General features: G+C 43.1%; 1 protein-coding gene across 2 annotated transcripts in view; it reads right to left on the minus strand.

Annotated features, from left to right (window-relative positions):
- Positions 1-233: 233 nt before the first annotated feature.
- The window catches only part of ERCC5 (ERCC excision repair 5, endonuclease), a 29,993-nt gene continuing 15,972 nt past the window's right edge, over positions 234-14,254 (minus strand). Inside the window, exons 8-15 of one of the 2 annotated variants that reach the window (XM_024753982.1) lie at positions 12,894-14,015; positions 10,850-11,091; positions 10,376-10,495; positions 9,992-10,205; positions 7,896-8,040; positions 3,852-4,052; positions 2,612-2,696; positions 234-924 (exon numbers count right to left, since the gene is read on the minus strand). In XM_024753982.1, coding sequence (XP_024609750.1) covers positions 334-924; positions 2,612-2,696; positions 3,852-4,052; positions 7,896-8,040; positions 9,992-10,205; positions 10,376-10,495; positions 10,850-11,091; positions 12,894-14,015 — 2,720 coding nt within the window. In that variant the 3' untranslated portion in view covers positions 234-333. The remainder of the gene's footprint in view (positions 925-2,611; positions 2,697-3,851; positions 4,053-7,895; positions 8,041-9,991; positions 10,206-10,375; positions 10,496-10,849; positions 11,092-12,893; positions 14,016-14,254) is intronic. The other variant, XM_024753983.1, reaches the window with a different exon arrangement.

Raw genomic sequence — 14,254 nt, forward strand, 5'->3', positions numbered from 1 at the left:
GCTGAGCCTGCGCGCCCAGAGCCCGTGCTCCGCAAGGGGAGAGGCCACAGCACTGAGAGGCCCGCGTACCGCAAAAAAAATAAAAATAAAAATAATAATAGAAACATGAACAGACAAAGCCTGTAAATACAAGGAAATATTCAATGAAGTGGAAAACACTAGAAAAAGGTAATATATTTAAAAATAAATGTCGAGTTTAACGTCCGCATTTTTAAAAACCACACAACAAAGACTGTGCAGATACTCTGAATTTTATTATTTCCTCACAACAAATTCATGACGAAATGTTAAGCTGTACCCAGTTAGAGAGAATACATGTGTATTTAGGTGTCTTTACATTCTCCTCTTCCTTCCTCTCGTACTTCTCCGTTTCCCCTCTTTCTTCCCAAACACAGACCTGGCGGTCACCAGGACGGGCTCTGCCTTCTCTCTGTCATCATCGCTGGAGCTGCTTGTGGTGGCACCTCCGTCTCTCCTGGGAGCAGGCTGCACTGTGCTCTGTGCATCTGAAGAGCTGACTCTTGACTCTACAGCTGCTTTTCCCCTTTGCATGTTCGCTACAGGGAAATATTCCTCATCCTCACTTGAAGAGGCATCAGATGACTGCGAGAGGTAGGCCTCCCCCAAAAACCCACCACATTCATGCCCCCGTTTAGAATCCGAAAGCCTCTTTCTTTTCGGGCTGGATGACTCTTTCCATCTATTTGTTGTGCCTCTCTTCTGGGTTCTTCCTTCTGCCTTATCAAGGAACTCAGAGTCTTTCTCCATGGCAACAGAAACTGCTTCTATTTCACTGGCTGCTTCTTCTCTTTCTTTTCTCAGCATACATGTCACAGCTCTGTTAAGTCTCTGGCTCTTAATACCCTTAGCCTCCTGTTTCTCCTGTTGAGCTAATCTAAAGAAAGAATCAATTCGGAGCTGCGTCTAAAAAAATGAAATAAAATAATAATAACTCAGACAAGCAAGTAAACTTTCTAAAGCAAATCAAAGAAATCCACCCTGATTACTGGCATTGGATGACTCTTTCAGAAAATACTAATTCATTCTCTCTCAAAAGCCGATCTCCCCCAAATGAATGACTGGCAGCAAATTTTACTTTCAAGATCGTACTTAAAGCAGTACATGTACCACCTCCGTCAACTAAGCCCTCCGCCCACATATCAAGTAGGAAATCCCTTCCTCGGCACTGAAAGAGAGTTAAATATTTTTCAGGGGCCAAATATATCATCTTCTTTTAGAGCAACACAACTTCATGGGGTCTGTTTCTAAATTCTACTCTTCCCTTCTTTTAAAAACATTGTCATCATATGATACCTTCAGGAAGAAACTTCACAGTATTATATATTAGGAGTCGTAAGAAATATTCCTGACTTCTGTTCAGCAAATCCACTTTCAGGAAGACATTCTTTAAAAATAGTTACATTTGAGAAAAGTCACATGCCTGATGTTCATCACAGCATTACATACGAAAACCTGAAAATTCAAGGTCTACTAAGTGAAGTGAACCAAGTTAAATCTCTCTGACAAAATGTAATCTGGCCATCTGAAACAATGAAGGCCATGCAATACAAAGAAAAAAAACTTACCTTCACCAGTGAATGGGGGCTTTATTTATAACAAATTGCACTTATGTCTGATAATAAATATATGTGGGAAGGAGGGGAAAAATAAGAGAAAATGGACGTAAATGTTAACATCCATATTAGAGGAAGCAAACAATGAGTTAATTCATTTTTTTCACTTTCTAATTCTGGGGAAATAAACTTATATTAACGTCTACAATGAAAAGGGAGAATAGTATTACCACAAAACTTATCTGAAATTAAGGAGTAATCAGTCACTATGCCAACTAGCTTTCCTTGTCGGTGGGCGTACAATGTTTCCAGTACAGAAAGTCGTCAAACAACGCGAAAGTTTCTGGAAAGGTGGTCTACCTCAGTTTTTTGTTTGTTTGTTTTTCCAAAATTAACCCAATCTAATGGAAAAGGATTTAACTTGAACATGTATCTTGCAGGATCTGGTCTGAATTCCACTGAATGGTTTCCCTGTATGTATGTTTTGTGGGCTGCCTCTGGGGTGGGAGGAGGTCTCTGTGTGGGCAGGAACACACTCAGGGATAAAGCGAGATGCTGTTACCTACCTAAGGGAACTGAGGGTCACCTCTCCTGCCAGTACACTATGACTGAATTAGTACCTTTGATGATTCATTTACAGAATTTAAGAATATTAGTACTTGAAGACACTTAATAATCAGAACTGCTTTGGACTGGGCACTTCTTAAACTTTTTAAAAATGAAAATAGCTCTAAAAGGGTTAAATATTTAACCATAAACACCTCAGTACGCAATCCATTATTAGATTGTTTTTCTCAAAGTCAGAGTGAATACAAAAGGATATCAAAGTTCAGCCCTAAGAGTGAAAGTGGAAAATGAAGACAAAGTCCAGCTTTCCCGTTTTCTGTTTTCCTCTGTTCTCTTACTGAAGTATAATAATTTTTAAATGTATGTTACGTGCTCTAAAATAAAAGTAACTAGTCTTTAACAGCTGGCCCTCACAGCTTTCCTAACTTTACTCTCTATCCTGAACTTAGGAAAAGAGCTGCCATGATTACCTGCTGGACATTCAGTTGCTTTAATACAGGAAACAGAGATTCATCTGTCTTCGTCCTGTTCCAGCCAAAATACCGCTGACAAAATATGCAGGCAGTTAAGACTCATACATGTTTTTAAAGACATTTAAACAAGTGATAAATAAAAAGGTCCAAAGAAGCCACCCTTGATTCCATGCCCCATGTCTCCAAAGATTTTCTTATTTATAAAGATTAAAATGATAAAAGAAAAGAATAACAAAGCAAATTATTCTAACATAATCATCTGGCATGATGTTCTTATAAATATCCTCTAAGATAAAAGATATTCAACTCTCATTTTAGGACATCAAAGACTCATGACTATGAAAAAAGGTTAATCTAGAATAAAAACAAATTTCTGATATCACATATATTTCTTTTTTCTTTGAGAAAAGATGTAGTTAGAGTAATACTATGGCAAACTTTTAAACATCTATCCAAATGATTATTTAAATATGCAGAAAGGAACAGTAATAGAAAGAATAAAACTAATAATCTTTTCTATTCTTTCAGAATGAATACTTAAGTATGTAGTGTATCTATGAATGCTTATCACTACTTACTTGAAATAAAGATTCTCTTTAAAACTAAAAAGATGATTCACAGTAACTAAAACATGGAAGCAACTCAAGTGTCCATCAACAGATGAATGGATAAGCAAAATACAACATTACATACAATGGAACAGTATTCAGCCTTAAAAAGGAAGGAAATTCTGACACATGCTACAACTTGGATGAAACTTGAAGACATTATGCTAAATGAAGTAAGCCAGTCACAAAAAGACCTAAACTGTATGGTTCCACTTATATGAGGAACATAGTCAGAGTAGTCAACATCACAGGGACAGAAAGTAGAATGGTGGTGGCCAGGGGCTGGGGGAGGGGAAAGGGGGAGTTAGTGTTTAACAGGGATAGAGTTTCAGTTTCACAAGATGAAAAGAATATGGGGATGAATGGTGGTGACAGTGACACAACAATGTGAATGTATTTAATAACCACTGAATGGTATGTTTAAAAAGGTTCAGATGGTAAATTGTATGTTATGTGTATTTTACCACAAAAAAAAAAATTAAGGAGAGAGAGAAAGGAACAGAAAGGAGCATCTTAGCTGACGGAATATTTAAAAAAAAAAAACGGATCCAAGTTCATGTCCCATAAGTTTTAAACCAAAACACATATTTGACTTGATATTCCTGAGGTTTGAGGAAGGGAAAGGATATTCTCTAATCTTCTCGAGATCGGGTTTGCCCCACAGAAACGACCCCTTGGACTCATCCACCACAGGCTTGAGGTAAGCGTCTGCCACGGCCGGGTTAGGGAAGCCAGGCGTGAGCTGCAACTTGCGTAACTTTTTTTTCACTTTGGTGTCATAAGGATTAGGTCTTATCTTCTTATTCTTTTGAGCTCCATGCCACCACTCGCTACAAGGCAAAGGAAACGAACCTTCGTGAGGCAGTAAGACCTTATGGCAGATGCACCGCAGACAAAGGGCTAAACGACGTAAACTCAAGTCCCACCCAACTCCAGAACAAAGCCTATGACTTACAGAATGACAATGGTGTCTTTCTCGTGTTATGAACACAGTATACAATGAGGCAATCACTGACTGACCCCTTCCTCTGGGCTTGGCACTGTGTTAACTGCTCTACAGGCCCCGTCATCACACGAGCACAGTCCTGCCACTGTCCTCACCTCACAGACAAGGAAACTGGACTCAAACAGAAGCCACGTGCTCAAGATTTCACAGCTGGGACTGGTACAATCTCCCTCCAGAGCCCACACTCAGAGAAAAGTCACAGTTCCTCTCCTTCCCAGTGGTAAAATGAAGTAATATCAACGTATCCATATTATTTACCTCCAGTCAACTATAGTCAGGAACCAAGAATATTTAATGAAATGTAAAAATGCCAAGAAGATGTTAAATTTTTAAAATGCAGAATATAACTCTACATCAAGTGTGATCCCAATACTGGGGGAAAAAATGTATATATGTGGAGAAAGAAAGAAAAAGTAAACAGGGATATTTAAAATAATAAAAAACACTAACAACTGTTATTTTACCGTGTGCTAGGCAATGTTCTAAGCAAGGATACAGCTGTTAATTTTCTTGATGTTTTATTCCTTTTTCAATTTTTCCTCTGTGAGTATAAATCACTATGGTGGGTTAAAGCCCATTCTTGGACCCTCCTCCCAACAAGAAGTGTTGGGGTCCATGTCCCTTACCCTTGAGTCGGGCAGGCTCCGTGGCTGAGGAAGGGACATTGTGCCAGGCCTTTAAAGACTGCAGCTTCCACTTCCTGTCTCTTAGAATATTCGCCTTGCAAGCAGCCAACATGCTGTGAGGAAGCTCCAGCTCGTGAGGAGGCCCAGATGGAGAGGGTCCAGGCGCCCCGGGCCACGTGCTGGCCGACAGCACCGCTCGCCAGCCACGAGCGAGACACCTCACAGGGCCCCTCTAGCCCAGTTGAGACGCCCCCGACACACCTGGCACCAGGCGAGGCAGCCCCACCCCGCGCAGCCTGATTGAACTGCGGATTCACAAGCAAAATCTCTGGCTGTTGCTGTTTGAAGTCACTGAGGTTTACGGTAGTTTGTAATGTGGCAACGGACAACCAGAAAAATTTACACAATTAGGATAAATAAATGGCATAAAAGTTAAAAACATAAATATAACCCTCTCCCATCTACGCACTAACGGAACCTAAAAAACCCTACATCTGCTGCTTCACGTACTCATTGGTCTGAGGACCTGACTCACAGGCGTGGTCTCCACCAGTGCCGCACCTCACCAAGGCAGGAGTGCCATCTGGTGTTCTAACTTCAGTCTTCACGCAGGATCAAAATGCAGAAAGGAAAAAAGGATCTATCTTCATCAGTTTTAAAATACTGTTCAAGAGGGCGCTGGGAGAACACCTACAATTCTCCCCTACTCTCTTGTGAATCTTCATCTTTGAAATAGTACTCATGATTGCCGGCACAACACACTGTAAGCTCATCAAACCAAAAGGACCACCCCTCCTTCAAGCAAGAGGGCCAGGCACTTGAGGGTGGAAGACGGCATCTGCCAATCAGCTGAGCTCGGGGGACACAAGACGGGGCAGCAGCAACTGTGATAAAGTGGAAGGGTTTGTGCCCTGACCAAGCCAGTGGGGTGGAATTGCTGTCCTCTGTTTCTGGGCTATTTGGGAATTGGGGCTCAGTATTTTCAGATGCCATTTCCCCCCAGGAAAATCCAAAATTTTCTGTGAAATCTCCCCCAATTTAAATGTTGGTAGCCCACTCAAAATTAAAGAACATACTGTGTAGGCCAAAGCAAACACAGCTGGGCTGAACTCAGCCTGCAGACTCAGAGCTGCTCTGCTTTGAAGGGGGGCCGGCCGGCCAGGGTCTGGTTAGGAAAAGGGAGAGCAGAGAAGAAAGCAAGACGACAGACACTCCCAGTCTTACTGCTCTTCCACTGTCTCCGCGCCCTGTAACTGCACCTGTCCTAGCCCTGCAGAGCCAGGCAGGCAGGGGCAGCTCCTATCTGCCATCAGCGAGCTAAAAGACCAAGGCAGAAATTGCTAGAGCTGACTAAAAACGTAACCATTCAAACAGCAACAAACGAGCAAAAACTGTTGAGAGAAGAAAAACGGCATAAACAGGCATTGACTAGATCAGCATGGCAAACTCAACAAACATGAAAAAAAATTACTCTCACCAATAACCAGGACACCAAGTCGAAAAGTTAGATACCACTTTCACTTATCCTAAAATAATAATCAGATAAGAACTCAAAGACATGTATATAAAGTCACTCAAGGCAGTATTTGTTTAGACTTTTAAAAAAACCAGAAATAACAGTAGGCATTTGATTAAATCAGTTATTCATGACACATCAGAAGAGCCCTATGGAGTCATTAAAAACAGCAATGTAAATCTATACGTCATTGATAATATGCCCTGTTCTATCACCAAATGAGTTGCAGGTAACACAAAAAGTATACAGCATCGTCCCATGCTTGTAAAAAAATAATAATAATAACAGACTTATGAGTATACTTGTACGTGTGTGTGATTATATATAAAATGCATGTGTATATTGTGCATAGAAAAGACTAACACTGTATAAACCAAAATGTTATCTGTAATCTTTATAATTCATATTTTGTCATTTTTCTAATGTGTGTTTGTTATTTGTATAAAAGTTACTTGTACTTTTGCAAGTTATTTACATACCATGACTTACAAGCAACCTAACAACGTACCTCCACTATATACATTTCCTCAACAATAAGAAAATTATGAAAAGAGAGATGACGAAAACAAAAAATAAAATACAACCCTATGTGTGCTAAGGCTGGAGAACAGCAATCATTCAAACAACTTTGTATTTAATTCTAATCACTGAATCTTCAGACCAGAACATCCCGAAATTTTTGAAACCAGGAGCTACGACTGGAGAGAACACTAAAGAATCATTAAATCAGCTACTGCCAAATAGTATCCCATGTCAAACTGATGATTTTAAAAGATGCCATCACAACCTGTGACTAGACAAAAAACCACTGAATTGTACTTTAAAAGAGTAAAATTTATGCTGTGCGAATTATATATATATTTTTGAAAAATGCCACCAAGGAGCAACCTTAAGAAAGAACTACTTTCACAGACAACTTTGTAACTAGCTCCATCTCAGAATCTCCAAAAACAAAGAGTGTACCCCAAGTACAGCACGACTCTGGGTTCCGGACAGAAGGAGACGCCACCACTGAATACATCACAGTCTACACGCAGAGAGAAAACGTTTCTGGCATATAGCTCCATGCCCCTGTCTGGTCGACCTCCCTCAGAACACTCGGCACACAGCAGTACAAGCACGTGGATGCTTCTCCCTCGCCCCCAGGGTGTGGCAGCTCCTTGAGGACATAGCCTGGGACTCAGTCACCTCCCCTACTCCAGCCTAGCACACTATCTAGCACATAGTAGCTGCTCAGGAAATATTTGAATGAATGAAATGGTAACCTCTACACTCCCAGGAATTCCCACTGGACTGGCTATGTATCCTCAAACTCGGGTAAGCCTGGCACCTCTAAAAATAAATGCCTATGATTTCATCAAACTCTAGAAAAGGGAAAACAAACTTTAGTAACCCCAACCATTACCACCTCCTGTTTTCTCAGGGGACAATGACTTGTGACAGTTCACGATGTAAGGAATAGTTCTGTTTAATTTGGGTATTTATATATAAACACCTGAATTAAAGAAATTAAGAAAGGACTTACGAGAATCTTAGGAGAGGTTCCAGGCCATGTCCAGGGAATTCATTGAGAATTTCCATGGCTGTAACACAACCTACAGTTGGTATTCCTTCCGTATAATCACTTCCAAGCAAATAGGCCAAATTTATTAATTTGTTCCGGTCCAATCCTATAAGAGTAAAAGTTATTATATATTTTTCCACTTTTTATTTTATAAACATTTATTACATAACATTTATAAACACTTCATTATATAGATAATATACATGTATATATCCTTATCCAATACCCAAAGGTATCTCTCTTTCGCTATTTGAAATAGATTCCTTTTTTTTCTTTTTTTTTTGCGGTACGCAGGCCTCTCACTGTTGTGGCCTCTCCCGTTGCGGAGCACAGGCTCTGGACGCGCAGGCTCAGCGGCCATGGCTCACGGGCCCAGCCGCTCCGCGGCATGTGGGACCTTCCCGGACCGGGGCACGAACCTGCGTCCCCTGCATCGGCAGGCAGACTCCCAACCACTGCGCCACCAGGGAAGCCCTAGATTCCTTTTTTTTAAATGGCGTTGTGCTTGGATTTTTCAAGTTTCACGCATCCTTGCAGTTTTAAATGCCATATAACCTCTGACCCCCAAATTCGGCGCTCTCACTGGGACCTCTCCTCTGAACGACAGTCACGCACACTCAACTGGCACCTTAACATCTCCGTGGAGATGTCTAATGGGCACCTCAGAGACAACACGTCCAGACCCGGGTCTTCACTCCCGCAACACCCACACCCGCTCCTTCCCCGTTCCGCCACCTCACCAAGGCCAGTCCACTCCTGCGCTGCTGCGGGGGAGCGGGGGTGTCATCCCTGACTTCTCCTTCTCTCAGGTCCCAGCCCAGTCTACCCGCAGAGCCTCTCCACCACACTCTGGACTCTCCTCCTTCCTCTCTGACCTCACCTCTTGCCATCCTTCTCCTCATTCACTCACTCTGGCCCCTGAAGTCGTTTCCTGGGCCTGCCATAACAAAGTGCTCAGACTGAGAGCCTTACACAAAGGATTCATTTCCCCACAGTTCTGGGGACTAGAAGCCTGACCTCACGGTGTCGGCACGGTTGGTCCCTTCTGAGCCTCTCTCCTTGGCTGGCAGACGGCCGGCTCTCCACGTGTCTGCACGTGGTCTTCCCTCTGTGTCCTAATCTCTCCTTCTTACAAGGACACCAGTCGGACTGGATTAGGGTTCACCCTAATGACCTCATCTGACCTTAGTCACCTCTTTAAAGAACCTATCTTCAAACACAGTCATACTCTGTGGTACCAGAGTTTAGGACTACAACACATGGATTTGGGGGAGACACAATTCAGCCTGTAAGTATCTCCATGCCTCCCTAGAACACACCAAGCAGGCTTCTGTCTCAGAGCCTTTGCACATGCCAGTCCCTTTGTCTGACATGCTCATCCCCACGGTATCCATAGCACGTGCTTCCTCTCTACTTTAGGCTCCAGCCCAAAAGGTGCCTATTAGTAAAGCCTTTTCTGACCACAAAGGACATGCACTTCCTGCGACTGCAGGTCATTCTCACCTCTCTTTTACTGCTCTGTTTTTCTATATGGCTCATACCACTGTCAAATTACAATTTATGTATTTTTTTTACCATCTGTTTCTCCTGCTAGACTGTTTTATTCTCTGCTGTTTCCCCACTTCCCATTGCCAAGAACAACAACTGGCATCTAGGAATCGCTCAGTGTGTATTTGCTGAATCAACGGGAGGATGAAGGATCACTGCCAGAAACAACAAGGACCATGAGGCTCCTGATTCCAGCAGGAGTGACCCCCACCTGTCTCCCCACTCTACCACCTGTGGTTTACTACGGAGAGCTCAGGTAACCAGTCAGAGCGTAACCAGGCCTGATGATTAAAACCGCAGAAAATGTCTGAACATTACTAGGGTTTTAATTTCTTAGTTCCAAATTAAAAATCGTATTCTGCTACAGAAGCAAAAGATCATTTATATGAAAACTTGTACAGATCTACCATTTCCATTAATGCACCAAATTAGCTCCTTGGAAAGAAAGAATTCATACTACAAAATTCTGAAGGTAAATTTCAGAAAGCAATCGTACTCTAAAGTCTTACCTAATTGGTTGTGAAAGTCCACATACTGGTAATATTCTACAAACTTGTTTTTATTAAAAAAGTTTTTATAGACATGCCGTGCTCCGAACAGCCAAATGTCACTGTCATCAGTGATCGTTCCGGAAGTTTGATCAGTCAGATCCAGGATGGCGCACTGAGCTTCTGCTTCCATGGGAGCCTCGACGTAGGGGATGCCGAACAGGCGAAGAAGTTCCTGAAGAGGTACAGACACACGATGACCCCTGCTGAAGTGCAGGACCCGGCCTCCACCCGGAAGTGGGAGCAGTGCTTCAACAGGTAATTTAATGCATGTGCCCTCCGGGAGTCTGATTAAGGAAAGACGTCGGTAGGTATTGTTCGAGGACACTCAAGCTGTCCACCTACCTGGCTTTCCTGGAACATCTGTCCTGTCACAGTAGCTGCGACCCGTTCTTGCTGCTGTTTTTGAGCTTTCAGTGACTCCTGCTGTGTTAAAAGGTTACTCTCCAGCGTCTCCAGCTCCTCCTATAAGATAATTTTGCTTGTAGGTAATTATATTAATAACCCAATTAAGTTCATTGGTTATAAAAAGCCTGTATTTAGTCTGACTGAAGTTACCAACAAGCTTTTTCTCCTTATGCAGGTTTCCACTTGGATTTCTGAGCGAGTTTGTAATAGCTTTAGAGTTCCCTCACTAACCCACACGGGAAGTGGACACTATCCTGGCCAGGAACCTCCACAAGAAAGGAGCCATGTCAGCAGGAGTAAGAAAATGGGTGCAAAGAGCTATTATGTCTTCCTTCATCAGCTCCTTAAAAACTCAGAAGCTACTTAACTTGGCTTCCTCAGCAATGTAAAAACATGATGTCACGTTATTACCAGGTCAACATCTTGCCATTCGTTGAGCAAATCGTCTGCATCTTTTTCTTCAGGTGGCTCAGTGCCCACGGCCTCCCTCTCAGAGTTGCCTCTTGGGAGGCCCTGGGGGTCACCTTTGGCTTCTTGCGTCTCAGTTCCTACTGGTTCCTCTTCACCTTGTTCAGAGGGAGGTCTGGAAGCTTCGTGTAACTCAGCTTGAAGTTCATCGCTGCTATTTATACTCTGCACTTCAATGAAACTTCCTGTACCAAAATAATAAGATCATTTTGTCTATAACTAAAACATTTAAATTACCCTGAAATCATCAAGAGCTTTCCAAAGTATCCTGAAAAATGTTTTACCCTAAAAAGAAGAGATTTAAATGTCATAGAAAACATGTAACAGTAGTATATTGTTATTAAATAAATTTATTAATAAGTGCCTGTAACTTCAAAATAAGCCTTTTCAATTAGATACACTGGCACTGTCTTTGAAATTAGGGACCACGCTCTCAAACATCTGCATATTTGCTTTATACAAAAACTTCCTCTAGGGCTTCCCTGGTGGCGCAGTGGTTGAGAGTCTGCCTACCGAAGCAGGGGACGCGGGTTCGTGCCCCGGTCTGGGAAGATCCCACATGCCGCGGAGCGGCTGGGCCCGTGAGCCATGGCCGCTGAGCCTGCGCGTCTGGAGCCTGTGCTCCGCAACGGGAGAGGCCACAACAGTGAGAGGCCCGCGTATCGCAAAAAAAAAAAGAAAAAAAAAATGTCCTCTAAGTTAACTAATATTGTTTTGAAATTCAAAAAGAACTACCAGGGTATGTACACAATCATGGAGTTTTTAAAAAATGTTTGTATGCTATTTCACTATGAACACAGCAAAGAATAACACTGTGACACAGAAGAGAGAACCCTGGATAAGGACACGGAAGAAACAGCTCTTCCTCTCCCACCTCCTTCCTTCCTCTCTTGATGTCCTTTCTTCTCTTTGAAAAGCATTTATTGATTCCCTTCCTTCACTTCAGGGGGAGGAGTCTGGATCTGAGGACACACTCAGGACGGAGGGGCTGGGATCAAGGGGACAGCCAGGACCAAGGAGGAGGCCAGTGATATCGGGAGCTGGTTACAAACAGAGAATGAGCAAGTAAGTAAATACACTGAAGATAACAGAAGGTCCCTCACTGTTAGACAGGGAAATTATAAAGAAGGCAGAGTGTAGAATGAGATCTGGGATGCTGGAGAAGAACTGCAGATACGAGCGTGAGCTCATGGGTGTATACAGAGCCCCACGAACAGGTGCCAGGCAGGGTTGGCATTCAAACCCCATCCAATGGCCCCAGAGCCAGAGCTTCTTGGTCTACACTGCACTGCTCTCTCCCGTCTCCACCCTCTGGTCACCTCTGTAGGGGAGCTGAACCAAGAAGGCCAAGTGTCCCCCTGGCTCAACCTCACCTGGGAACGGCTTGGCAACTCAAGTTTCTGGCCGTTCTACACATGTCCACAAACGACCACAAAGACACTACCATGAGGACTGATTCTGGGGTTAGATATAAATTTTAGTGAGTAGGCAATTCTGCAGATTTGAAATCTGTGAAAAATGAGGATTGACTGTACATAAGCGTACACAGATATAGACATATAACATACATGTGTACATATAGAAAGCGAGAGAGACAGAGAGAGAGATATGATAAAGCCAATGTGGTAAAATGCCAGCCACTGAGGTCCTAGGTGAGGGAAATAGAATGTTTTAAGATACTTTTTCAACTTTTTAAAATTTGTAATTATTTCAAAATAAAAAGTTAAAAAATTAAAGGGAAACTCACCTTTACCTTCTCCAACTAGGGCACTCACTCCCTTTAAAAACAAAAATGAAAAGAGCAGCCAAACAGCAAAGGTCAAGATTCCTTTACTAGCTGTGTGTCCTTGGCAAAGTCACTTGTCCTTTCTGGACCTCTAGTTCACCACCTGAACAATGTGGATCTGGACGACACTAAAGCATCTCTCGGTTCCTGCAGATGCGAGATCCTACTTTTCTTTATCTCTAAAAGAGCACAAGCACTTACCATCAGATTCACTTTCTTCAGAGCCTGTTTCCTTTGGTTCCATGGAAGCTGGAACTGAAATTAAACCCTGGCCTGCAGATTCAATGGTCTCATGTTCTTGGATGGTTTTCAAGAAATTCTCATGCTCTTTGGCATTAACAGATGCCACATTTCCTAAGTCACTTATTGTCTCTAAAGGGACACTTAGTGTATCACTCGATTCTTGCACACTGACGGTGCCTTCAGGAGCAGGGTTCTTTTCAGATTCTGTTTCATCATCACTTGAAAGAACAGAGGTGTCATATTTACTCTCAGGTGGAAGAAGACCTTGCTGTAGCTCAAGCACTTTGGTATACGTTCCACTCCTTGATACGGAACTCGGACTTGTCGGAGGTGTCGGTGTCCACTCTGGTCCGCTCTGGAGCCCAGGTGCATCCCTGGGTAGCACCACAGTGTTTTCCAAAGGAACTGAATCTTTTCCATCCTTAAGTGCAGTCTCATCGTTTGTCTGAAAGGCTTCCTTCACCAGGGCAATAAACGACATCTGCTCTTTTGGAACGCTAGAGTCGCTGCCTTGACAAAAGACAGTCCTCGGTAAGTGAGCCGATTCTGTCCGCTCTTTGTCGGCATCAGCGCTGGTTACAGGCTCCTCTGCGAGGTTCACACTGGCTGCGTGAGATGCTGCTGCCAACGGCACTCCTTCCCCATCTCTCATTTTAGGTCCGTCCTCAGTCTCCTCGTCAGAACTGCTCTGGAGCAGTTTCGGTTTTCTCGCGCCTGCCCCTCCTGTCTGCAGGTCACTCCTGGCACGCACTTTCACATCTTCATCATCATCGTCGAGAGCTCTCTGCAGGGCCAAGAGAGTCAGCGGCGACACAGAACCCGCACGTGCGGTGGCGGGCGCGCGCCTCACATGGCGCAGCCTGCGGGTCTCACTCTCCAGCTCATCTTCTGAGTTGCTGCCCAGCAGGGCCGCCTGCAGGGCCAGTAAGGTTCTCGGGGAAGGAGGGGAGGCGTCAGGCTCTTCCTTTGGCTCCAGCTTTTCACACGGAGATGACTTCATGTCAGAAGACCTGCTGTGCATTTCACTGCATGAAGGAAGAGACTCTGAATCCACTTCTGCAACTTTCTTAGCTTGAATACCTTGAGAAAAATTAAATACTCTCACTATGTAGCTTTACAGTGTGACAACATGCTTCTAGTTAGATGAATAAGAGCATACCGGTTCTCATAAATGAATTTATAAATTCTCATTTAATCAGCAACTAAGAGTTAATTTGTTAGTTAATGTTAAAGTGGGTTGGTATGATACTACTTAATACATTAAAAGCTATATACATTTATTATTGCATTAATAATAATTATAGTCAATAAATTAAGTA

Source organism: Neophocaena asiaeorientalis, unplaced genomic scaffold (genome assembly GCF_003031525.2).
Source record: "Neophocaena asiaeorientalis asiaeorientalis breed wild unplaced genomic scaffold, Neophocaena_asiaeorientalis_V1.1 scaffold684, whole genome shotgun sequence".
Taxonomy (NCBI): domain Eukaryota; kingdom Metazoa; phylum Chordata; class Mammalia; order Artiodactyla; family Phocoenidae; genus Neophocaena; species Neophocaena asiaeorientalis.